The following is a 27631-nucleotide window of genomic DNA, read 5'->3' as shown; positions in this document are numbered from 1 at the left end:
TGGAGTCATGAAGTCCTTTCTAAAATTCTGTGACACTAGCCATATTTTATAAATGCAGACTAAACTCACCTAGCAAGTCAAGTGGTAAGGCTTAAAATTAAGGTTAATCAATCCTCTGAATTAACAGTGTGTGCAAATCCTGTGTGGCTCTAGGGCTTTATGGAAAGAGAATGCAGAGGCACATTCCTCATCCCTTCCCGTGACGCAGACCCTCCCTCACCGTCTTCAGTTTTGGATTTCTGCAAACCCATCCAGCATACTAGCGCTAATTCGACCTCCATGCTACAGCCTGGGTGACTTTCGCAAGGTGCTTTCTATTTCAAACTGCTGACCCGAAACTCATGCCCAAGACCTCAGCGTGGCTTACAAGGTCTTTTGCAATCAGGTCCCTTGCTTTTTTTTTTTTTTTTTTTTTAAGATTTTATTTATTTATTTGACAGAGATAGAGACAGCCAGTGAGAGAGGGAACACAAGCAGGGGGAGTGGGAGAGGAAGAAGCAGGCTCATAGCGGAGGAGCCTGATGTGGGGCTTGATCCCATAATGCTGGGATCACGCCCTGAGCCGAAGGCAGACGCTTAACCGCTGTGCCACCCAGGCGCCCCAGGTCCCTTGCTTTTTAAGAGTCCCCCAAACTACAAACTTCACTCAAACCCCACCCCGTTACGGGATTATATTGCTGTGCTGCTCTGTCATACTTTGTGCTTCTATAAAGGATGTTATTTCTTACTCATCCTAAGACCGAGAAGACTTTCGGGACTCCCTCAGGCAGAAAGGTACTCACGTTCTCTCTTGCATATTTTCAAAGCACTCGGTAGTACAGGTAGCTTGGTACTGGTATTAAAGGCTTGGTTCAAGTGTACCACTTACTATATTGTGGGACTTACATCTTGACTTTATCTGGTTAATTAAGTTGCTAGTACTTATCTCGTAGGGTTATCAGATACACAAAACCAGTCCGCAGTAATTATTCCAAGTGCTCCAAAAATGTTCTCTTCATGTTCATATGAACCTTTAGGTGCCTGATACACACCAGATGCCAGGAACACATCTAAAAGATGGACAGGACATAGTTCATTTGCTATGATGACAGGGACTCACAGGACAGTAAAACTAAACTTTGTTGCAGTGTCACTAGAGAAAGATTACTCAGTTTTCTTGAGTGCACGGTTAACATATATAGACAACATAATCTTTAAAAGATTTTATAAGCGTAGACTTAAAAAAGAACAAATGACAATTTCCAGCAGCTGGCATCTGATTAACTCTGCAGTAACATTCTGTGTTTGCAGATAATAAAAGGCATAAATAGTCTGTTTCAAGTGTTGGTTATAACTTTCACATAAGGTATTATATAAAGGAATGAGCCATTGAGTTTTGACTGAATTTGGACAAAACTGTTCTATGTGTCAGCATATATGAAAACCAGAAAAGCCTATCAAAGCACTTAATAAAAGACTTGTAAGGTATTTGTCATATCCATAAAGTTTATTTTAAAAAACCGTTAAAAACTAACCATACAGGAATATTTATTAATATACTTAAAAAGTTTGTTCCCCGTGTTGAAGGAAAATACATTAGCAACCTTTTCCAGACACCGTCTTTATAAAAGTAAAACTTCTAGAGGCTGAAATGTACTGTAGTAGATTCTGTAGTTTACACTTTTAATCACAGGATTGAAAATCAGTCTCCCTACTCCCCGCCCCCCAATGTGGCAGTTCTCAGACTTAATTAATGACATGCGATCATGTCACACACTACCACAGATCCTTAAGTAGAGTACACACTGCATGGTTAGTAACGGAGCGAGTCTTCTCTGTTTGTTGTCACGTCATTCTTTCAGTGAAGCGTTGGACTTTAAGTACAAATAGAAATACGCCATCCCATGATTGTAAACATTCGCCAAGAGCTTCCAGAGTACAGTGAGTAATAGAGGCGGCCCAAGGGTCAGTCAAATGTTCCTCACTCATTTGGATACTGCTGAGATTAAGAAATGAGTTTTGAAGGCAAATTATCACAAGCCTTACTTGCATTTCTGTAAGAAAGTGGTTCTGGATATATTTTTAGTCGAAAACACCTGAAAGTCATTCTAAAGACTGTATTAAGCACCATTTTCACTTACCTGAAATATATTAAGTTAAATTCAGCAGTGTATGTATGAGCATAAATGTCAGAAATTAGAAATAACCGTGGGTCTCAAGTTCCCTTCTGTGGACACATACGGAGTACTGAGCGCCCAGGCCGCTAGTAGGAACCACTCGCGCATACCAAGGGCAGTCATGCCCCCAGGGCCAAATGCAACCCAGAAGTCTGGGGCACAACTATGACTTTTGTCAGTGGACGCTGCACAAGCAGATTTAAGGCTGTATTCGGCTATAAAGAGTTCAACCTCGTCTTCAGTACTCTTCCTACACAGACCACATACACGACTCCACATTTCATAGGGTGGGAGGTGGAAAGTCCCCAAACACCTTTTTAATACTATTCTCCGTACAATTCATTATCAGCTTATTTACATGGGGGAGTGTTCATACTTAAAACCATTAAAAAAGGTAATCGCCACGTTTTAAACTCTCATCCTAATTTCCCCAGGATTACCCTCATTCTCGTTTTCTGACTTCGCCAACTTCACATTAGTCAGATTGTTCCCTGCAGTCCTTAGGCATTTCTGACGTTGCTCCGAAGGAGAATACAAATTAAAACCTATTCACTGCCACCCACTTTGGGACAAGCCTGGTTGCAAAGAAAACGGCGTTCCTGGTGTTGAAGGGTAACTAGGAAACCCATCCGGCTGAGCTGAATAGCTTTCCAGAGCCGAAGCTGAGTGGACCTGGCAGACAGAAGAACGTGCAGGTTAGCGGAGAGCCAAATTCAATTAGGCTGGTCCTTGCTTTAGCCTACACCACACTACACATATATTTAGAAGAGGAAAGAAGGAAAACGTTGGGGCAGGATGAGGCTGCTTATTAGTCTCCTGAAATGTTTAAGAAACATTCAAAACTCTTCAGCTGGTGGAGGTCAAGAGAAATGCCATTAAAATATTTAATATTCTTTCAAAAAAGATCAATAGGTTTTCTAGAGAAAACAGGCTTTAATGTCCATTTTAGCTTAAATTATAAACAAAACAGCTCAAATATAACTGTCCTGTATAAGGATTTCATCTGTAAAATCTCCAAACTAAGATTTGAAAGACTATAAGCGGGAAAAACAATTCATATAGACGAATATATGCCACCGCTTTTGTTATCCTTCCGAAGGAAGACAAGAATAATTTGCAGATTTGGGGAGATTAATCCTAACATCTCCAGACATCCTTCTAAGAGAAGAATTTTTGCCAATGTTGGGGTCTCATCATTGGCATTACAGGGTTATCAGGACAGAAGCCACACAAGTATGTTACCATTTAATTTCTGCCCGACCCTGCCTGCTTACCTGCTGTAACAAGGCCGACTGTGCAGCTGCGTTGTGCTGTAATTCTTGCAAGGAGGACTGTGAAGGGTTCTGGGAGAACCCTGGGATGCCTGGGAGGGACAGAAGGCCTGGAAAAACAGAACTGCCTGCAGCTTGAAGGCCAGATGACAAGCTAGAACAATAGATAAAACAGGTCAAAATGCAGGTAAAACAAAACCTATTGCTGCTATATTTGTCAAAAACTACCTTGAGATATAAAAGAAACTTTAAACTCCCCCGTTGGAAGGAACCATAAAAGTCAGCCACTCACTAAGATAAAATTGACTTTCTGTTATAAAGTATACCATTCTGAATTTAATAAGTCTACGTTTTGCCTGTAATACTTTCTGCTGTTTTATAACAAAGATAAATTACCAACTACTAAGATAATCTGAGCAGATAGTAGTAGTATATATACTCAACATGGCTGAAGAGCTGTATGTGTTTTTGGGGTATTGAAGTTTCAGCCCAGAAAATTATAATTTAGCACCACCCAACGATCAGATAAGCCATTCGAAAGGCTTAAAAATGAAGACCATGACGACAAGGTAGGTCAAGAATGACCATATCCTAGCTCCGAAGCATCCACATACCCGGCTTGTGCAACGAGAGCAGAGTTGAAATTGGAGCTGAACGCTGAAGCGAATCCCGGGAGGACGGGAGCCGGCGACGGGGTCGTGGCCGCGACGGGCAGCGGCGTGACCGCCGCCACCGTGGACGGCGCCTGCAGCCCCGGGAACGAGGGCAGGGCGGGGGCGACGCTGGGGGCGTTGGCGCCGGAGAAGCCGGGGTAGGGGGGGTTTGAAGCCGGCAGGGGCCCCTGCGTGACGGAGAAGAGGGAGGGCACGGCAGTGGACAGGTTGAGGGGGAAAGGCGCCGCCGAGGCCGGCGCCGAGGCAGAGAGCCCTGAGAGAACGGCCGCGGTGGAACTCGGGGCGGGGGCGGGCGCGGACGTGACAGCGGCAGACGAGGTGACTAGTAAGGACCCTGGAAGAGACACTGACGGGTTAAGAGGCGGGTTGCCAGTTAACGGGAAATTATTGGTCAAAGAAGTAAAAGGAGGAAGCGCGGTGAACACCGGAGTGATGGGAGCGGAGGAGGCGTGCGGCGGCAGGGAGATGGAGGAAAGCGGGTTCGACACGTTCAGGGGGGTCGTCAGGCTGGAGAGCCCCGACAGCGCAGGATTAAGGCAGGTCGATAAGCTGATGGGCACCGATGTTGACGGGTACGCACGGCCCAACGTCCCTGACAGACCTAACGTGCCATGAGAGGGAGTCATGGAATGAGCGGGGCCCTTGAAGGCGGACGGCGTGGGGCTGGTGGGCTCGGTTTTGATCATGACAGGGATGGTCGTGACAGCGGGGGCGGGCGCGATGTGCAGCTCTGAGTTACTCGCGTGGGGGCCCTGCAAGAGCGCGGCGGCGGAGCCGCAGCTGACCGGCACCGAAGCGGCACACGACGTCGGCGTGCCCAGCGGAGAAGGCGCGGGCAGGGTGCACGGGGTGGAGGCGGAGCTCGCCACGGTGGAGGGCAGGCTCGGGAACATGGCCAGCCCGGGGGTGGAAGCCCTGGGCGGCGCGGGGAGCGCCGAGGGGGCGTAGCACTTGTTCGAGCCTGCAGCCGGCGAATCGGAGTTCTGGTTAGTGAGAGAGGAGAGTGAAGCCAGCCCGCTGGTAACGGCAGAGGACAGAGCAGACGAGTTGATTAAATTGGTATCATTTGATGTCAGAAAGCCTTTTAAAGCAGACAGAAGGGGATTATTTACACCGAGTGGACAGGCCACACTGGGAGCTGAGCCCGCGGCAATGACAGAGGGAGCCGGGTTGGACACGCCTTGGGATGTCGGCGTTAAGGGCAAGGGCAGACCTGCAAACACGGACGACAGTGACGCAGAATTGGCATTGTTGGTAGAAGCAGCAGTAGAGGTGGCAGAAAAGGGGAGGCCAGTGAAAGGGGCAGAAGTCGAAGCAAATGTTTCATTGGAAGCAGGAGTGGCTCGAGGTGTGGATGAAGCCTGAGGGGCTGGGGCAGGAGGAGCGGAAGGACCTGGCAGGGGAACCAGGCCAGAAAAAACCGACGGGACAGGTGCTGATGTTGTACTGTGGACAGAAGTAACAGGTGCCGCAGGCAAGGAAGGGGTTCTGATAACCGTTGGATTTGGCGTTGACGGCTGAGGCGTATGAATGGCCGAGGAGACCTGCCCCGGGAACACCGGAAGCACAGTATTCGCCATGTTCAGCCCGGAAACGGTAGCAGTTACTGATGCCGATGGATGGTTTACTGCCTTGACCGGGGATGCAGTAGGGACGGGAGTCGCAGCAGGTGTTGAAGGATTGGAACCATGAGGAGAGAAGAGTTGACTTGCTGGGGTAGAAAATGCTATGGGGGGGAAGAAAGAGGCAAGAGTATCACCATGCTGAAATGTCAAATTTTAACCGAAAAGAAATAAGTCAACATTTTTGTAACATCTGATAAACATGAAGAAAATCAGCAACAGGTACAACAGGCTACTAGGGTATACACGTTGATAGATTCCATGACCCTGATGTTCTCTACGGAGCCTCAGGTAGAGCCGGCTTTCTTCTAGACTCCACTCAGAAGAGCCCTCCAATGCACAGTGAGGAAGCCTCGAGAAGTTAGCAAATAAACTTTCCTTCGTATTTTCCCACTTTTTAAAAATTAAAAATTTATTTTGTCATTAGTGTTGGTGCACTGACTTTAGCTTTCATTCTCTCAAACCACTTCTGCAGAGTAATAAAACAAGTCGTTTTAAGAGCTTTCTCTCTTCAGAGCTTTCAGGACATCACTTTCCTTTTAGGTCACAGCAGACCTCCCAAGATTCATGCCTATTTCCCCAATATTATGGCCATTCTGTGAGTTGAACTTGATATTCCAGTTTATCATCTTATAGCTTTTTCCCCCAAGCATTTTCTCATACTGCCTCCTCTACACAATCTCAACCTCTAATGCTACTTGTCTTGTCCCAGGAGCTCCCTCAGGGGCAAAAGCCACGTCTAATTCCTCTTTAGAGCCTGAGCACTTAGCACTGTGCATGGCACCTGTGTGTTTAATGAGTGTTTGCCACACTGGATATATCACCATGACCTCAACTATAGCTACCAAAACCATCCAAGGACTTATTCTCAAGAATTCCGCTACAATGTGCTACAGTATTTTTATTCTCATAAACTCTATGAATAATTACTGTAAGTATTTGGGGGGATAACTTGTGTTTCCTGTCTGAATCAATTTAGTGACAATGTTAGTCTCTGATGATCTTGTTGGTGTCAAATGGAAAGCATGACTTAGGTAGCTAAAGTCATAATGACAACTATCATCTGCTGCCGCACTCCTATCAAAGTGTGTTTCACTTGTAAACAGAGAATGTTCCTTTCGCTGTGATAATCAACTGGAAGTTATTTTCATGGCGAAGACTTAAGTTTCTAAACTTATGCATAATAAAGACTTTTGCATAAGGAAGCTGACACGGTCAATGAAGCAATGCATAATGTTAATCATGGCGGGGAAGGGACCACAGGAAAAGAATGGAAGAAAACAGCATATACATCATCTATCTGTACTAAGAGATGGCCAAAAGGTGCTATACTGGGCTGAACAAATTTTATGGAAGAAAAGAAAGATGGCAGAATCGGCAAACAGTAATATAGAAATACATGAACTTCAAACTCAAAAGGCCTGAAGTCTGACAATATTTATGTCATTTACAGTAATTTAGTTTCAAGAAAATAAGACCAGATATTTTAAATTTAGAGAACATATGAAAATGGATTTGTACTTTTGTTTGCATTGTTTAACAAGAACTAGAAGCACAAGGAATATATACCTAGTTTTGTGTTTGTAAATAATGTACTAAAATTTTATTTAGTCAACACTGGTTGGGAAATATTTGAGAATTCACTCTCTCATGTAACTACATGCTGAGGACCATGTGGTGAATGACAGATCACAAGGTCAGACCAAACTGTCCCAATGCATTCTTTACAGCAGCCTCTGTTGAAGATCTTCTTATATAATAGAGCAAAAGCCACGCACTGTTAACCATACCCAGTGCCTGCAGTTAAAATGCAACAAAACAACAACGAATCGAAAAAAACCCCAAAACGTACCATGATAAATACGACTTTCCTGCCATGTAATTTGGTTAACCATAAAACATTATCTGTCAGATGCTGTGCTAAGTACTTTATGCCTATCATTTCATTTGTCCCCACGTAACCCTCTGAGATAAGTACGAACAACCCCGTTTTCCAGATGGGCAATCTGTGGCCTGGTGTGGTTAAAGAAACTCGTTAGAAGATCATGCAGCTGTTCAGTGGTGTTCACAGGGAATAAAGTTTCAGTTACGCAAGTTCCAGAGATCTGCTGTATGACACTGTATCTATAGTTACCAATTCTATATTGTGTACTTAAAAATTTAAGAGGGTAGATCTCATTAAGTGAGATCTTATCACAATAATTTTTAAAAAGGTCATGCAGTTATTAAGTGATGGAACCAAAATTTGAACCCTGGTCTAACGGACCTATATCCTTAACCACTATACTAGTTTATCTTTTTGTTTCTTGATGGGGTTCAAAAGGACAATAAAATCTTAATCAAGCTAACATAACAGCATAGGAAAACAAAGTATGCTGTTCCCCACAACGGTTCTTACAACACTTAATCTGTTACTCCCTTCAGAAACGGACTAAAGAAGCTGAGCTTTATAAAAGCATAAGCTTCCTCAACCTCCTTTTCATAGAAGTTAAATGACATGGTCACAAAGCTAGGCAGGGTAAGAAAATGATGTCCTGACATCTCAGTGTTTTTTCCAGCCCATTATACTACCTCCTCCAGAAACCACCAGCACAAAAGCACTGTTCAGGCACCCTGCTCAGGGAATAGAATTCGCACCGAGACGCCTAAGCACGCACTATGATGATGTGCTACTCTGCTACACAAGAACTGAGCCTGGGTTTCGTCTCTCGGAAGCACGCATCTCCTTCCTGATCACAAAGCTCCTCAACAAGAAGAAAAATAAAATGCTGCAGCACTGCTGCCATCTGCAGGCATCCTGGACGCCACCTTTCATCTTCCTTTTTCTTTTCTTTTTTCCTTTCTCTTCTCTCTCCCTCTCTTTCTTTCTTTTTCTAAGTAGGCCCCATGTCCAGATGGACCCCAATGCGGGTCTTGAACTCAGGACCCTAATATCAAGCCCTGAGCTGAAATGGAAAGTCGGATGCTTTACCGACTGAGCCACCTAGGCGCCCCCCCATCCTCCTTTTACAATTCCCCTTTCTGCTTTGGCACCCCGTATTTTTTTTTCTACATTAAGGTATGCTAACCCCAGTAGTTAATACTATATATTAGGAAAAAGGATTTTATCACCTTATGTGTTTGTATCAAAACAAAAATGAGGCTTCTAATATCACATAATGTGAAGTGAATGTGGATGTAATGCCACATAGCACTCGGATTATATTGCAAGTTTTTCATATAAGACACAAAGGCACATGGTTAATTTGCCTCCAGTTACTATGTGCATTTCATTCTGTGTGTACATAATGAACCACTATCAAGCCACTTTTAGCAAGCACTGATTAAATTCTTTAACTAGGAACTTTCCCCAAAGCATAGATAGATTCCAAATACACGCAATTCAAATTGTTCTCAGTGAATAACAGAGCGGACAACCAGGACAAACTTTAGCTGTATCTGGAGTGAAGCTGATACTTACTTTGATTCTGTGTAGGTTTTGGCTGATTGGAAAGGTCTTCATTTTCTATATGAAAATAAAAGTTTCATTTCAGGTTTTATTCAAATTAATCATCACCATAATAAACTAAGATGGGCGTCAAAAAAAAGAAAAACTCAGGATATGTATGCATGCTATGTTAGGAAAAACAGTGTACGCCCATGGAAAGAGAAAGGAAACAAAGATAATAGTAGTAACTATATGAGGACTGACAGCATTATGAGCAACTGATCCCCACACCCTCTTCTCTTTAACTTACCATGTTTTATTTTATTTTTTTAAAGGTTTTATTTATTTTAGAGAGACAGCGTGCAAGGTGGGGAAGGGGCAGAAGAAGAGGGAGAAGAAGGAAGCAGATGCTGGCCTTAGGTGGAGCTCCATCCTATAAACCATGAGATTATGACCTGAGCCAAAATCAAGAGTTGGTTGCTCAACCAACTAAGCTACAACTTACCAGGTTTTAAATAAGCATTGTTATTTTACAGATCTACTTAGGAACACTGTCTGGAAAGGAGTGTGCCACCTAGGACAAAGTGTAGCGTACAGCTGGAATGCAGAGAAGGAGCACCGTTACTGGTTAAACTGACAGTCCCTTCAACAGCAGAGCGACTTGGAGGTTGGAGGCGGATGCTGAGCGCAGAATCCATGGCCACCTGAGGGACCAATCTCGCAGGCCATGCGATGACCCAAGCAAACAGAAAGAAATGTTGCCGTCATTTCTAGAAAAGACCCTGTGCTAGGAGCTGCTGAGAACCACTCCAGTGGAGGCTGGCTTGAAGCCTGTGACGCTGACACCAAAGAACCTACAAGGCCTGACATGGTGAGCAAAAACAGACCATAGCTTGTCTAAGGAACTTGGTGCAAATAAACAACCAGAACACACGGTGTCTATCAACAAAGATTCAATGAAAGAAAAAGTTTAAAAACCTGTAGTGCAAATTAAGAACACATATACACATAATATGCAAGAAATACAGAGAAGATGAAGACTTTAGATATAAAAACCTGACTCCAAATTAATAAATGCAAAGAATGGTAAAGATTAGAGATAACACTATGAAAGCTAAATTACTGAGCTGGAAATAAAAAACAACAACAACAAAATCACATTTAAAATGGCAAAAATACAAAAAAAAAATAGAGGATACCATACATGAACAGGTAAGAGACTTAGAAGGCAAATATAGTGCAAAGTAAGAGTTCCAGAGGCAGAAAAAAGACCAGATAAAAAGGAATAACTGACAGAATAATAAAAACAAAATTTTCCTAAGCTTTGAAGACTTGAGTTTTCATATCCAAAGAGCTTACAGAGTTTTGTGAAAGATTAATGCTAACACCCACACCTGGACATCCTGGTGAAATAGCCAAACTCCAGGATTAAAGACATTTCTTAACTCTAAAGATAAGGAATTTTTCTTTGTACGCTTATAGGAAAAGACCAAGAGGTTCTATTAAAAAAAGAAAATTAACTGGAATTGGGATTCTCATCTACAACTCTGTTTATGTGCCCTTTAAAAAAAACTACTTAGAGAAATTTTCTACTAAAAGAAAAGCAGAATGAGCACATTAGGACAGGGTATCAAAGAACAAAGGAAAGAGTAAGAAGCCAGAAGTTCAGAGGTGCAGAAGAAAACGTGTATGGTATTCCGACAAAACATGACAAATCAATGAAAAAGAAGTCAGTGGAGTATGGAGCAGCTTTTTTTAGTTTTCGTGTATCGACAACCATGAAAAATATGATGGTAAAGAAAAAAAAGGATATGAAGGCAATTCTTGGCAATATTAAAGATAACATTTCTAAATTGGGGTGGAACAAGGAAAGAAGAGTTGTTAAAAATAAAACAATTTGACGAATACAAGTAAACAAAAGTAAAGAAAATGAAAAAATGGGATAAGAGAATAATAATGAATACAAAAAGAAAATGGAAGGACTAAGAACAAATATGCATTTTTATGATGACTGAAAATTCTTATTAAGTCTCCTCCCACCCCTGGTTTAAAACTCAGAATCCAGCTATATATAATCTATAAATCAACTAACCCACCAAATAAATACAACCCTAAAATAAAAATTGAAAGTAATGATAAAAGCAAAAGTACTTCTATAAAATGAAAACAGAAAGGTTAGGACAATAGGCTAGGCAAAAAAGAAATACAGTAAAGTGTAACTTAGCTGACTTTTTTTTAATACCTAGAAAACTTAAGAAACTTCAAGAAAAAAAAGTAGAATAAGTAATTAGTAACAAGCACCTAGACGTGAAATATTCCATTTATAATTTTGATAAAAAATACCTCTAAAGTCCCTAGAGATAATCCTAAGGCAAAGAACCCACATAAAGAAAAACACATGCACATATAAATTCAACTGTTTTTAACTACGTAAAATAATCCTAAAGTTCAGATGGAAAAAAAAATCCAAATATAGTAAGGAAAACAAACTACAGTAAGAGAAAAAGCTAGCCTCACTAGATATCAGAACACACTATAAATCTGCTAGTCAAATCAATATATCATCATAACATGAAATAACTAGATTGCAAAAGAATAAAGAACCCAGAATTAGAACCATGTGTGTATATGAAAACTTAAGACAAATGCAGCCTTTTAGATCAGTGGGGAAAACAGATTAGTTAATAAATGGTGCTGGCATGACAGACTACCATCTGGAAAAAAATTAAGATGAACCTCTATTTCACCGCATATAAAAAATAAATACCAGACACAGTAAGAGCCTTACAAGACCCAGGTTACCTGGACTCCCTAGGGTTAACAAAACAGTTCCAACTTTTCTTTCATAGCCTCTCTTTGTCTATGCAAAATGTAAAACTCTATAAGGGCTTAAAGGTACCATAAGGTTAAAAAATAAAACGATAATTTTGGGGAAAACTGTTTAGCAACTCTCATCGGAGTACCCAGCTGCGAACAACAGAACCCCTCTGGCTAGCAAAAAAGGATTTGTTAATAAATGCTGTATCAAGTAACTCTGAGTCTCTGGGAAGGGCAGAAAAAAAAATTAAGTTTTATCCCTACCCTACACATATCTAGAAATAGATGGTGAATGGATTAAAAACTATACATTAAAAAAGAATCCCCGTAAAAGTAACCAGAAGATACACATGACATTTTCATGCTGCCGGGATGGGGAAGGGTTTCCTAGGCAAGACCTACAATTCAGAAGAGTCAAATAAACAATACCTAATTGAAACAAAAATTAAATTTTTGTAAAAGACAAATGAAAATGTAAGCTAAATCCCATGTTCCCAATAGACCCAAAGGAAACTGCTGAACTGAACAGTGCAGGGGAAAGCTTAAGCCCCTCTGAGCACCTTCTTATAGGCCTTTCCTCCCCACAGTAGGAGTAACGTGCCCTAATGCTAATACTCATCAACTGTACTCTTCCATAGTCTGTCGGAGCTTCTTGCTCATGAGAAATGGTGCCTCCGTCTACAACCTGCTCATGTCCACACAGGTGGGCCAAGGCCACTCTAGTGGAGCCTGTACAGCACACTCAGATCCATCATTGGGCTCTCGAGCTCGTTCCCCCACTAGGACACACCATGTCAAACAGCTGTCCCTCCCAAGTGCACATCTGTGTGTAAGCTTTTACTGTTAGCATCCTGTAATAACATGCTTTTACCTGTTCCTACTGGATTAGGAGTATATGGAGGTGGAGGGGGTACACCCGGAGCTATGACGTTGGCTAATGGTACCAGACCTGCATTGTTGTAAGCACCTAAAATAAAATTATAGGAAAAAAAAATTTAGTATCATTCTGTGGCCAGGAGTTTAAACTATATTAACACAGCTATCTAATTTTTAAAACTGCTAATTTGATAGAGTTGCATTTTACACTGGAGGTTTAGGTCTAGTGTTAAGGACAAAGCTGGGATGGAATGAAACAGCTGGAGATTCTGATTTCCCACCGCATGCTCATTCCAGACATAAGCTCACTAAACGGCAGGGCTGGGAGATCCTGCCATACTGCAGTTACCGGCCTTTTCTGTCCAACACATACAGTTGACCTTTTTAACTTAGATGTCTTGAGAATACCTCTGAACACCAACTACTGAAATGGGATTCATGATTTACCAAAGCGAAAACCCATAACAATGATTAAAAAAAATCTATAATGAATTTATCAGAAGGCAAATACCCTAAACTCAACTCTATCTGCTGCCCTGCTGTGCAGACCAAGATACTGTGAGCCCACCATGGGCAGAACTAAATGCAGCAGAGTATATTTCCCAAGTGCTCCAATTTTCCCAAGTACAGAAACCAACATTTACCTTCAACTTAATAAAGAGCAAAAAGAAAAAAAGTAGAACACGAACGAACTCCTTACTTGGTGCAATGGTTGCGTGTGGCCGGCACGGAGGTATAGGATAAGGAACAGGCTTATGTGGATTGTACGTTGAAGGAGGCTAGATGAGGGGGAAATAGAGCGGTTGGAAGAAAACTAAGTCAGCGGTCTCTCTGCAAACAAAATACAAGTTGTCTTTTGAAATATTAAGTCATAACAGGCTAAAAATGCTCCAGCACATCAAATGCTACTGGCCCAATACATGGCACAAGTGAGGGAAATTTCTTTGCTTTAATAAATGTGGTTCCTATAAATTCCAAAGGCAGATCCTGTCAAAGACTGCTGCGGAGGGCTTTATTTTTTATTTCAGCATTAAATCATCTCTAATGAAGCATCAGACCTTACCCTAAACAGCAAACTCCTCTCTGACCCAGCCGAAGTCAATCTAAGAATTTCTATCTCCTCTTCTGTAACACAAGAAATCCGCTAGGTTTAGGAACCTTGGCTACCCAAGAACTTCCAACATCCTCCGAAATTTATCAGAGATCATCTTACCATTCTTACCCTCTTTTCTCCTTGGAAGAACAAAGTCTTATAATCTTTAGCATTCAGCACTCTGACAACTCGAGTAGAATGTAGACTGGGACTATGAATTCAGTATTTTAGTCTTTTTACCTTTGCAATCCACAAACCTTTTATTTTGTAGTTGATAGAACTATATAAGTAACAAAAGCATCCCAAGAATTGGTCTCTAGAGAACCAGAGGTATCCGAAGCTAAGCCAGACGCTGTACTTCTAACTCCAGTGAGTGAGAGAGAGACCCTGCTCCGGGGAGCCGGCACTCCTGCCCCTGAGGCAGAGGGGATCCGGTGGCAGTAACGGACCTAGATTCTCTCTAGCTCTCATAAATGGCGGCCTGTAAGATGCACTAGTCTTGTGCAAAGACTAGGATCTGTGAGTGTTCTGCTGTGAACAGCTGTCACCGGAATTCCTGTCAGGCAAACAAGCAGGGCCTGCAAGACGGCTGTGTAAAGGCCTCTCCCACTTCAGCTCCAACAATCCTTCAATCTACAGGGCCGTCTTGGGTTCAGTTTATATCCTAACCAATCATTACGATCCCTCTCTTCAAAATACTCTCAACCTCCTGGCTCTACTCTTGATTCATTACTAATTAATACTAATTTGGCCCAACCACAACCTTAAAGCGAACTGTCCATACTCCATACCTCCAAGGGAACAGCTGAACAGGGATGAGGAAAAAATAAAACAAAACAATTGGACTGGTCTCACTTTAAAATAAAACATGAAACCTCAGAAGGGCATTAAACACTGTTAACTAACTACGCTATAGTTCCCTGGACCATTCACTTTCCTCGAGTTTCTAGTATACTTTGAATTTCGCAATACAAAAACGGAACTGATGCTGTGAACAGACAGAAAACAACATGTACAAGTTAAGGCCTGTTTCATCATTTATTCTCTAAACATACCGGTTTGGACGGTCCAAGAATCCGTGCAGCTATTCCTTTGCCTTCATTAGTACATTCTTCACCATCTTTTTTCAAGGGGGTTCCCTATTTAAATAAATAAAAAAATAAAAAGAAAGATAATTGAGATTTAAAAAAACAAACCCAAAAGAGAAACCAAACCAAACCAAACCCTCACTGTATTACACTGAACAAAAGGACTTAACTTGGTAAGAGTTTAAGGACCTGGATTCCAGATCCAGTCCTGTCTTGGCTGTAAGACCCTGCTAAGGTCCTCAACCTTCCTCTGCCAGTGAACCCTCACATGTACAGAGGCACTCAGAAACGAGTACACCACACACATGGGGATGACAGAAAAGCAAGATAATGTAGATTTTAATTTTTTCCCCTATACAACAGGAACGACCAGAAACAGACTTCCAATGCTCCAGTATGTATAATGGTCAAAGAATCATAAAGAGTACCTGTAATACAGTTAAAAAGATATGACAAAAAATGATATTCTCTCTAAGCATTAAGTGAGGTAGTTTATATTATACAAGAATAAGACTGCTATTAACAGATCGGAATAAGCTGACAGACTACTACAATGTGTTCTCCTAAGAGCATGTGCCTAAATAGTACATACTAGCAGGGAAGCCAACTTCCAAGATGGCCCCCAGTCCTCACCTCCTACATGCCCTTGTGAAGTCCCCTTCCAGAATGAACAGGACTGACCTGCGTAATAAATAGGATATTCCAGAAATGATAGCATTTGACTTCTAAGACTAAGTCACAAGAGACAACACAGCTTGCCCTTGCCTTCTGGATTATTTGCTCTGGTGGAAGTCAGCTGCCATGTCGTGAGGTATTCAAGCAGCACTATGGGCAGAGCCTTATGGTGAGGAACAAAGACCCCTTGCCAACCACCAACACGAACGTGCCTGGCATGTACCTGAGCCCCCTTGGGAGCATAGTCTCAAGCTCTCCTCAAGTCCCCGGATGACTGCAATCTCATGAGAAACCCTAAGCCAAAACCAACCTAAGCCACTCCCAAGTTCCAGATTCATAGAAACTGTATAAGATAATGTTTAGTTTTAATCCACTGAATTTTAGGGCTACTTGTTACACTGCAATAAAAATATAGCACTCTTTGCAAAGATTATTTTACAAAGACGTCTGAGGAACACTGGATGGTATAAAAACAGGTTTCTTTCCTATAGGACTTCTCAGAGCCTTTATCATGCAATGTGACTGCCCAAGAAGGAAACACTGCACACGATTTCTCAAACATACTCAACTGTGAAACTGATTGAGGAACGCTGAGAATTTGAGAAATGCTCCTTTACTAAGTACAAAGCAGTGCTTCTAAAATACTTGGATAAACAAAACAAAATCATCCTTTTTTCTGTTTATCTTGTTCTTCTGTACGTTTTACACAAATACTTTAATGTAGTTTATACATGAACTTTCAATCAGTGGTGAAACCATGCATTAAGCTGCTGACCTAATAAAATTCCTTTCCTTGGCAGAAGCATCATCAACTGGCATTTTCTTTAAATATCGTAACTATGCTAAATTTCATAGTTAGCCACAAGAAGTTTCTCATAGGCACAAACATATGCTTACTGGGAAAATTCCATTTATGCGACTAGGTTTTCCTTTGGGATATGGATTTCCTGGGATCGTGCCACAAGAAGATATCATAGCATGAGGAGCTTTGCAGCCCCCCTTGAAAGCCTGTAACAAAAAACAAGAGGGTGGTAAAAAAAAAATAATAATAAATAAATAAAAAAATCAAATAAACTCATAGGTTAAGTATTCTGGGTATCTGGAGGCCCTGTTAAAAGTATGAATTAAGACCAGCATTACATTAATGTTCATGCATTCATCAGCACTTACAGTAGTGAACATGACCAAAATTCATAAGTAAAATCACTTTATTTAAATGGAATTATTAAAGTGGTAACATAATGTTTTTAGTTTTGTATTAGCCACAACTAATAGATTCCTATACAAAGATATCTCCACGGCAGATTTTGCAAATCGTGTGCAAACAAGCTCATTTACTATTTAGTATGTCCCGTTTCTCCGAACCAAGAAATAATGTTGTCCAACTGTACAAACATCACACTCGTGTTACAGGCAAGACAAGGAGAGCAACTGATGAAGGAGACATGGACTCTGCTCTGAAAAAATTTAGAACTCAGTAGAGAAAACACAAACAAATAACATGGGACACTGGGTATCCAAAGAGCTGTACTGTTGAAAAAGCAAGAATTACTTAGGTATACTGTATTCAACATCACGTTACATAATTATGAGACATGTTGAGGGATGTACTAGCTTATTTATTATTGCATTCTCAGCTTCTACAATGGTACACTAAAAAATACTGAGTTCATACTCAATAAATATTAAATGAATGAAAAACACTACATATATTCCAATATATTCCAACAGAATCTATATTATGCTATAGGGATATGAGGCTATATAAAGCTATATTTTACAAGTACGTAGGATATCACATATTTTATTATAGTGATATACTGGTTTTTATAAATTCATTCACAACACACGTAATTAGCCATATAATCCAGTCACCTACTAAACACCTAACCCTAAAATTATCTCAATTTTTGGTCATTATGAATAGCACCAGAGTAAATATCCTTACATATCTTTCTTTAGAAGAAATTCCTAGAAATGGAATTTTTGGAGTCAAAAGGCATGAACATTTTAAGACTCTAAGTTTACCTTCCAGAAAAGCTGTATGAAGTAACACTGACCAGACAGCCTATTCCACCGAATACTCAGGACCACATTATTTCTGAGAAGGAAAATACTCAGGACCACGTTATTTCTGACATGATCAGAATGCTTTTTAGGAAGAAAACAGCAGTAAATGCACGGTGCCTTAAAGAATTTAGTCAAGAAAACCAATGGAGAACTTATTAAAGTAAATGCGGGCTCAGATCTTGCTTCTGCTACAATAAAGCTCATGAGTAAGCCAAGCTCTCTGCTACCCGAGCTTAGCAGAGGGTGCAAGGACTAAATGTGCTTGGGCTGTAAGGCCCCAGGAGAGCAGTACACATCTTCCTCAAGCACGTTTCTGATCATTAATTCCGTTTCCAGCCATCACAATACTAACAAGTAACTACCCTAAATGACAACTCAAGACAAGCACGTTTAGGTAAATACTACTCCCATTCTTAGAGATTTTAAATTAATAAACTGGAATTCTGCTTTATTATCCATCTCTTATAAATTTGATTAATGTAAGACTGATGACAAAACAAATTTAAAAGGTCACGTTCCTAAATACATAGGATTAAAGGCAAAAGCTTGGAGCCATGGCAACGCTGCCAAGGGACCAAGAATAAACACCCACTGAGGCTGAATCCGAGGAGCCAACTAGCGTGTCACTCTCATCTCCTCATCCCTCAGAACTCCCTTTACCCAGCTCCTGTCCTCCACGGACCGCAGGGATGGCATCTTGACCCATCGCACGAGAGCCGTCCGGTTATTCGTCACAGTTAACACAGGAATAAGATGGCACTTTGCTTCCTTCATCAACATTCAGAAAAACCCAATGTTCTATTTATACGGCAATCTTGAGAAAATTACCTGTTCAAGTACTCTCTTGCACCGTTTCTTCTCAGACATATTTATCCTGAATAAATCTTCAATGGGACGAGAATTCTGTGCATCAACAATGTTTCTACCAAGGAAAGAGAATTTAGCTTTTCATTTAAGAACCTGGACATACATACCAATGCCAACCCTTACCAAACAACTATACCTGAGTAACCTTTCCCCCAAATAACATACGGAGAAAAGTGATTTAGTTTTAATTGGTGAATGTAAACAACATTTTTATAAAAATGATAAAATATAACTGAACTGAGGTTCATCTGGTTACCTAAAAGTAATGAAGTAATTCTATGAATAAAAATCACTATTTTGAGATTCTTGAAAATACACCCTCTCAATGAGTGGTAGAAATCTATGGCAATAGAAAAAAACCCATGTGCGAAATGCATAAAAATAATGGTTGATCTAAAAATGAAGTTTTACCTTATGCTTTAATTTTTTATTTTTGTAGACATCTATAAACATATAAGGGACTTAAAAATGCATGTGCTCTAAATAAAAAGCAATTCACAGACTCTTCCATCATGCAGAAGAGCAGGCTTTTTCTCTTTGAGCTTACTTTCATTATTATCATTTATTAAATGCTCTGCTTAGTGTTTTCATAGATCAGAACCTAACTATAAAATCTATGGCTTTCTCAATGAGCCTTTCAAACTACTCAGAATTGGAAGGCAATGGAAGTCACTGAAATGAAGCCAAATACATAATCTGAATATGCCTTGTTATTTTTAAGTTATAACCGTGTCTAATAAGTACACTAGGTATTTATTTATTTTTCCTTCAGAGAGAGCATGTGTAAGTGGGGGGTGGGGTGGGGAAGGAAGGGGCAGGGGGAGAGGGAGAGAGAAAATCTTTAAGCAGGCTCTACACCCAGAGTGGAGCCCCAGGCAGGGCCTGATCTCACAACCCTGAGATCATGACCTGAGCTGAAATCAAGAGCTGGATCCCCAACCAACCAGGTGCCCCTAGATATTTAGATATAAAACAAATCAGTCTACCCTTCCAGAGATTTTATTAGAGTTCCATTTACTAATATAATTCTAAGACATTAATACACACGGAGTTAAAAGACATTTAAAAAGTCTTCCAAATTTTCTCCAATAAAGTGAAAAGAAAAAGAAATACTTACGAAGCTAATAGTTCAAGAGCAACTAGCTTGTCTTTACTAAAGGTGAAACAATTGAGTATATTGACCACTTCTGCTGGGTGAACAGCCACCATTTTCTATTAATATAAAAAATAATTTTATTTTCAACATGAGAAATTTTTATGCCAGGGATTGCCATTTTGGGAGAAACACAGTTAAATGTTCTTAATATTTAAGTATTTGTGGTGAAACCGCTTATTCAAAAGTAAGGCCTAACAACCATGTGAATTAGACTTTTTCAATGTAACTATTTCAGTGGAAGATATAGGTTCCCCAATGTGATTTTTTTTTATCCATGTCTCTCAATGCACTTATTTATAGAAGAAAAATATTTACATGTACTACTTTCCTCAGAAAGGTTCTAAAAAAGAGAGTATTTACAAATACAGGAGACATATTGGTCAAGAAGTTAGAAAAAATTACATTCCTCAGAGTGCTAAGCATTCTGCCATCAGGGCTGCCTAAAGTGAGGTCCGTCGTGCTGAATAGTGTTACTAAAAAACGGTACTACGGTCACCTCAGGTAGGGAAAAAAATGGGTTAAACAGGATTCTTTACTGTAGAACTTTAAGAGTCTTATATTAACATTCACAGTGACACTCGAAGATCGTGTGCAATGTTACATAGTTTGGCTAGGGTACTTTTGCTTTTGAAGATAAGCTTCTGCCAATTTATAGATTTATGTTAACAGTGGAAGAAATTCAAAAGCAAAATCAGTGCAAGAAGATCATTTAGAATCAATACCCTATAGATTCCTAAAACTTGGGGCAATGCTGTTCAGACAATTTTATTCAGGTAGCACCAAAAGAAATTGGTAAACCTATACACCCCTTTGCAAATTTTTAAACTGACATCTAAAAGCTGTACCACAAGTTTAAATATTTACAAAAAACTGATTTATATTCAGTTGACTATATATTTGTAAAAACTTTGGAACTACTCCTTTTCTCACTTATGAAAATGTCTACTGTATGACCTAACTGTCAAGGCTAGTCTTCAGTGTGAAAACCACCAAATCAGACTTAGTTTGTCAGCAAAGGTTGACTTATAAGTTGTGCCCATGCTAGTCCTCTCACCTCTGAATTATAAACCTAAAGGAGGTAGACAAGCAAGCAGGCCTTAGAGCTTTGGCATGAGTTTGGTGTCTTGATAAAATAAGGAGAGGTCCCCATGAGTATTTCTTACAGGAGGTCTGCGCTTTGCTCTCCCTCGCAGATTATTACATGGTCTCTTTGGTCTTTGGGAAAAGATTTTCACCCTCAGGTGATGGGTGGATGGGTAAGATAACTTTTTTTTTTTTTTGTAGAGTCGAAAAAAACTAATTGCTAAAGAGGAGAGGAACTAACAAATCCAGCCACTTTTCTTTGGCAAATTAGTTGAGAAAGTTAAGGATCTGCAGATTTCCTTAAAGCTATCCATCCCTGATAACCCAAGGAAAATCTTCCTACCTAGCCATATAGTGTTTGACTTAAACGCCTCTGTTAATTTAATCTCTAGAGCTGTACTGTCTGTATAGTAGCCTCTAGGCACATGTACCTGTTTAAATTAAAATTAAATAAAATTAATAACAACAGTTCCACAGGCAGACTAGACACATTTAAATGCTCAAAAGCTATGGTGTAGCTAGTGGTTACAATATTGGATAGCAGAGATATAAAACATTTCTATCATTGCTGAAAGCTCATTTGACAGTGCTGAAGAATGTTAACATAAACTCATTTGACTATTGTTCTAAGACTAAATACAAGAGGACAGAGATATCAAAAAATAGAAGGAGGTGCACAAAAACACTTCAGAACTCAAATTCTATACTTTGCTTGCCCCATAAATATTTTCTCTTCCAATCTGCCAATTAGGAATCTATGGTGTACGATTTAATAGTACGGTACATACAATTTAAAGTCAGCTTGGGAACTCTTAATTTTTTAGTAATTATTTGATTATTCAAAGTATAATAAAATTTAGGATCAGTTTTTCAATGCAAACAAATTACAACCTGACATCAATTGTAGAAAACAAGAGAAGAATTCAAAATACTTAAATTCTACATTCTAAAGAAAAATAAGTTACTCACATGCTGTAATGCTTTCATTGCCTTTAACTGAGGCTCAGCCCAGGAAAAGTATCTCAGTAAATCAACCACCTGCAAGCAAAGAATTACTTTGGCTCTAATGAAATGTGTTTGCAAACATTTCTACAAGATTTGTTTCAGTAGTTTGAACTACTACTCAGTTTCTTACTGGCACAAAGCACAGTTTAAATGCTCAATAGCTATAAGAAGTAGGTAGCTACCACAATGGATAGTGCAGAAAGAGAACGTTTCCATCATCGCAGAGTCTGGGGCAGCACTGGTATAGAAATAAATGGAAAGTATAAAGTACAGGAAAAACAAATCACCTAAAGGAAAGGAAGATCAAAAAAGTGTTAGATGGAGATAAAATGTCAGATTAGAAATATAAAGCTATATTACAAATGGAAAACTTCAAAAATTTAGCAAAATGACATTTGTAATCAATCACAAAAGGGTGTTCAGTGGTGTTATCTTAGTGTAGGTCCCCTATCTCCTGCTCTTTTCCCTGAGTCTGAAGGGCATAGTACTCATATTTACACTACAGCCCTCCTCCCTAAAAATGTAAGAATCACCATGACTTACTCCAGCAGCTTCTATACAGGAAGGTCATTTTGAGAGCACAGTTAGCCAGGCTCTCCCACCACCACCAGCAAACTTCAAATGAATGAGGGAGATCCTGTGGGATCACTATTAAGAGGTGAGGAGGGCATCAAGGTCACAACAGTGAAGTCCCTGCATGCCCCCTCCCTCCTGTTCACTGCCTCTGAGGGAACTCCGAAAAGAAAAAAGGAATGACTCAAAGAAGAGAGGGTAATGAAATCTGGGTTAATGAATTTCTTCACTGTAACTTCCTGAAAATGTGTTATGGTTTCAAATATCCAACAAAGCAAAATTAATGCTAGAGACTGGAGTAATATATGAAGAGTAAGAACAGTTTTTACTCCTTATAAAGTGATGCATAAATTACAAATGGGTATTATGTGTACTTTCCTCACTTTCATGGGAATAATGGTTTTCCTTATAGTTAAACGCTACCCGCCACTTTACCAACCAAAAAAAGTTACTATCGTATGTCTGATATAGGAAGAAAAACCTTCAATACAGTAAGTAGACTTAGCAGGTTATACTTAGAAGGTAGCTTTTAGTTTTTTAAAGTTTTTAATGACTTTAGCGAGGTGGAATAACCACTAAGGGAAATTTTCTACAAAATTTCACACCTACACACACTCAAAATAAGGAAAGAAAAGTTATTATCTATGAGACATTATAAATCTTTTCAAAACATTTAAATTAAGCATACAGTGGTTCTGAAAAGTAATGGGACAGCTGAAGAACACTCATTAAACAGGCAGCAAGACATGCAAATGATAAAGCAGCTTTTAAGGATTTAGCAGTCAGAACTTCTACAGGTTTAAAGTTATTCAAAGTTAAAGCTTTAAAAGTCTTGAGAAACAGATGAAAAGTTGGAGCATTTAGTAACTTCACCTACAGATTCATCCATTGTCCATCCTCTCCACATTCCCACCCTTTCCCAGACCTCTTCTCCAGATGCACACTTCTCTTTCTGCCCTATTTCTCTATCGAATATTTTCTAAGTATTCCTCAAAAATCTGGTCTGTATGTTGTATGTATGTTTTCAATTAGCAAACTCCCCCTGAAGCTGGGTGAGTTTTCACTAAACTTTAAAACACTACTCTTCTGGTAGTGACAGAAACTACTTATTAGACAATATATTTTCTTGGCTAAAAATTTTACATAGCAGCTTCATATAAGAACCATAATTCACCATTTGTTCCAGTTTTCTTTTTAACGTGTAGTGAATTTTGTTATTACTGACATAAATTCTGTACAAATTTGGGTACATTTACTATTAGAAGTTTATAAGTTTATGATATTGTGCCCAGAATGATAGATATGCTTTTCTTGGACACTGCATTTTTTTTTTTAAAGATTTTATTTATTTATTCTACAGGATAGAGACAGCCAGCTAGAGAGGGAACACAAGCAGGGGGAGTGGGAGAGGAAGAAGCAGGCTCATAGTGGAGGAGCCTGATGTGGGGCTCCATCCCATAACGCCGGGATCACGCCCTGAGCCGAAGGCAGACGCTTAACCGCTGAGCCACCCAGGCGCCCCATGGACACTGCATTTTAAAATCATGTTAACATATGATACTGCAGTGAAAGTAGCTATGTTTATAAAATACGCGAACTATAAATTCTGCGAAGTTTTCTATCAATATCGAAAGCTTCTAACATTTCTGAATAAATACAGCAACAAAGTAAAAGCTCCGAAACTGACCAGCAGGTAAATAGACTTTAACCAGAACATCAGAGTAAAAAAGACTTTTGCTTAAACAAATAAAACAAATACCTGTTCACTAGAGAAATATCCATGCACATATTCAATTGCTTTTAATTTGTACTCTGTCAGAACAGCCTAAAAAAACACAGAAAAACAGCATTAATATATGTAAGTAAAACAGTAATATGCTAATTATCAAAACTACCTAAACAACTCAAACATGGCAGACCTTCTTCAGCCCCAGCACACGGAGGCAGCTAAAGTCACTATGGTGACATGACATTCTACCTTTCCAGGTTCCATGCTGTAAGAGTAACACTGAGATAGCAGGAAAACCTCCAGGCCTCCCTACTCACTCCTACAAGGAAAAGGAACAGAAATGTAATAGACAAGATCTGATGTTACCAGAAATCCCAAATATAATTCCTATAAATGTAATTAGAGTTTCAGAACATCCCAATTTCCACCAAATTGTCATTTTTAAGACTACTTATATCAGGCATTACTCATCCATCAATTACTGAGCGGCTGGTATGTGCTAATAGAGAAACGTGAATGACAAGTATTTCCACTGGAATATAAGAACCCAAGGAGCCAAAGAGGGCCCTCAATTCCATCTGTGTGCCTGCAGTGTGGCCTCTGAAAGGCATTTTAACTATCCTGAGAACCTCTTTACCCATAAAAGGGGAACACCATTCACTACCCAACTGGAGTTATGGTGAAGATTAAAAGAGTCAATAGTAGACAAAGCAATAGTAGTACTCAGGAAATTGTGGTTCCTTTCCTTCCATGGCTCCTATCAATGGAAGTTCAGAGAGAAGTACAGCGGCCTTGACCCAGCACTACCTAGATCGAGCTGAAATCACATACGCTCTCCTTGCAACTGTTTGCAGAGTTTAGAGATGGAAACAACCATAATTTGGTTACCTACTAATACTAAAAATCAACTGATCCCTTTCTTTTACCACAAAACAATATCTGTACTTGGCATATACATCACTTTGCTAGGAGAAAATATCATGACCAGTTAACAGAAAGAAACATCCAGGTTGCCCGGTAGTTTAATTTCCACTGAAAAGGGAGGTGAGTGGGAGAGAATGGCATTCTGGATAATGTACTCTAGAGAATGTACTGTTGAGACGTAACCTCAGGAAGTGATTACCTGGTTTAAACCAACTTACATTTACAAAGTCTGAGAGCAATTTAAAAAAAAAAAACAATAATTCTCACTTAGATATGCCTACATTTTAATTCCATTTTAATAGGCTAAGACAATGCTGATGTATCTCATTATCTGGCATAGACAGCAAAAGACATATTTTGCCTGCAGACCACAAATAAGGACTTAAGTAAGAACGTAAGTTGCTATCTCATGTATGATTTTCATGTCTGGAAAATATCCTACATTCCTCACTGGTATTTACTATGTGATCTTTTCACAACAAGAAGGGACAGCGTATACAAATAGCATCCAGCTTCCCAAAGTAGAAATCTACTGGTCTATTTGGACACACAAATTATTTCCTCACAAACAGCAGTTAAATATCAGCTCATGAACAAATTGTCACAAATTTTAAACATATAGTTGGCAAACTGCCATTTTATTCAAAATCTTAATTGAACAAATTGGACTTGCAAAAGCAGAATTTTGTTCAAAAAGAACATTCAATATCGTCAAATATGTAAGTTTAACCTAATATATGAATTTGAAAAAAAAAAGTCTTATGAAGGATGAAGAACATTTTGCTTTATAGACAAGGCAGAAAAATGGCAGGCAATTTTTTTAAAGTTTTTTTAAGATTTTATTTATTTGAGAGAGAAATAGAGTGAGAGAGAGATCACAGCAGCGGGGAAGCACAGAGGGAGAACCAGACTTCCTGCTGAGCAGGGAACCGGACGCAGGACTCATCCCGGGACCAGATCCCAGGACCCTGGGATCATAACCCGAGCTGAAGACAGATGCTTAACCAACTGAGTCACCCAGGGGCCCCCAAAGGCAATTTTATTAATAATGTCATAAGCTGAAGCATAAAGTAACAAACCCTTCCGGTCAGTTAAGGGTCTTACAGGTTTGGAAATGGCAAGATAATCACCCTGAAATTCTAAGCAAAGCACCCTGTATTAGCATAAGAATGGTACAGAAAGTCCCTCCAGTTCTAATCAGGTAAACTTCTTTCTTTTGTGCTTTAAGTATTTGTTAGGCTCAAGGCCACATTCCAGGATGACCATCTGGTCATCCTGGAAGGTAGGTTACATACAATGGCCTCGAAATGAAGCAAAAATTTGGAAAGCATGAAGAAAAAGTTCTGAAATTCAAGTTATTGAAGCCCACTCCTAAAAATATGGCTTTAAACCTAAGTAAGGCCTTTTGGACATTAATTTTCTCCCTCCAGGCGGCACACAGTCTATCTTCAGATTTTTAACTACCATTAAAGAAATTTTATACGTATTACCTCCAGTTTTCAGTCTTTAGGTTACTGAAAGATGAGGTGATCATTTCAGAAATATTTTAAATCACTTCTCCATAAGTACAGATTTTAAAGATTTGTAGAGCCGGCTTGGGAATGAGAACTCTTTGAATATAATTTCCACAATACTGCACTGATAGTCAAGTTTAGCATTAACATAACTTAGTTTCTATTTGTATAGTGAAACGTATCAAGCCACAAGCTCCCACACTGTACGTTAAAATTCCAATCAATTTTGCAATCCTAAAACCCGTATTTTGCACAATCTGCACGCAGTCCCTCAAAGAGAACTAAGAGAATTCATAGCTCATAGACTGGTTTAAGGAATTACGTGAAATTACCTTTCTAATTTCATCCAACACCGTTTCAAAGGACTTTTTGTCCATCTTGACTACTGTCTCAACGTGGTTTTAACAGTTACACTTTCAATTACAAAACGTTCATCCCTGGTCCGTTCCAATAGTAGAAATGTTTACAGCTGAGGAGGATGCGAAGAGGTAGAGAGTGCTTCAAACTCTGCAAAAATTTCTAAAAATGCACACTTATAAAAACTTTTTATTAAAAGCAAAAACCGTCGGGCTTCCTCAGCTGCTTCACACAAAGCTTCAGGACACCTCGGGGAAGAGCCCGGTGCTCTCTGAGTCCTGCAGAGAAATCCAGGGTTTGGCAGCCGGGGCTGAGCTTCGATCTCCTGCAGCTGATGGCCAGGCGCCACCGGGTAAGGTCGTGAAGCCGCTCTCCCGTGTGGGAGGTGAGAAGCACCTGCACCCGGGCTGCCGCGCGCGGCGAGGAAGGAGGCACCGGCCTCTCGGCCCGCACCAGCGCCTCGGCCGCCAGCCGCCGCCCCTCACCGCCGCGAACCTGGACGCATGGCCCGACTTGCGCTCAACCCCAGCAGTTGCGCTGGGTCCTGGGTTCCGCAGCCCGGGCAGCCGCGGCCTCGCAGGCTCTTTGTTACCAGCTGCCACGGCTTCCGGGAGCGGGCCGGCGGCGGGAGAGCACCAAGAGCCCGGCGAAGGG

General features: G+C 40.2%; 1 protein-coding gene across 1 annotated transcript; it reads right to left on the bottom strand.

Annotated features, from left to right (window-relative positions):
- Window positions 1–1465: 1465 nt before the first annotated feature.
- On the bottom strand, window positions 1466–27490 carry PROSER1 (proline and serine rich 1). The gene is made up of 13 exons (XM_026493173.4): window positions 26953–27490; window positions 24213–24278; window positions 21845–21913; window positions 19754–19848; window positions 18598–18691; window positions 16597–16707; window positions 14992–15075; window positions 13544–13622; window positions 12839–12934; window positions 9184–9228; window positions 4042–5827; window positions 3431–3581; window positions 1466–2828 (listed from the first exon to the last, which is right to left on the bottom strand). The coding sequence occupies exons 1-13, from the start codon at window positions 26995–26997 to the stop codon at window positions 2706–2708; spliced, it is 2844 nt and encodes a 947-aa protein (XP_026348958.2). The 5' UTR covers window positions 26998–27490; the 3' UTR covers window positions 1466–2705.
- Between the last annotated feature and the right edge of the window lie 141 nt (window positions 27491–27631).

This window comes from Ursus arctos, unplaced genomic scaffold (assembly GCF_023065955.2).
Source record: "Ursus arctos isolate Adak ecotype North America unplaced genomic scaffold, UrsArc2.0 scaffold_10, whole genome shotgun sequence".
Taxonomy (NCBI): Eukaryota; Metazoa; Chordata; class Mammalia; order Carnivora; family Ursidae; genus Ursus; species Ursus arctos.
Note: the sequence above shows the minus strand (reverse complement) of the source record. Positions and strands in the feature narration are given on the sequence as shown.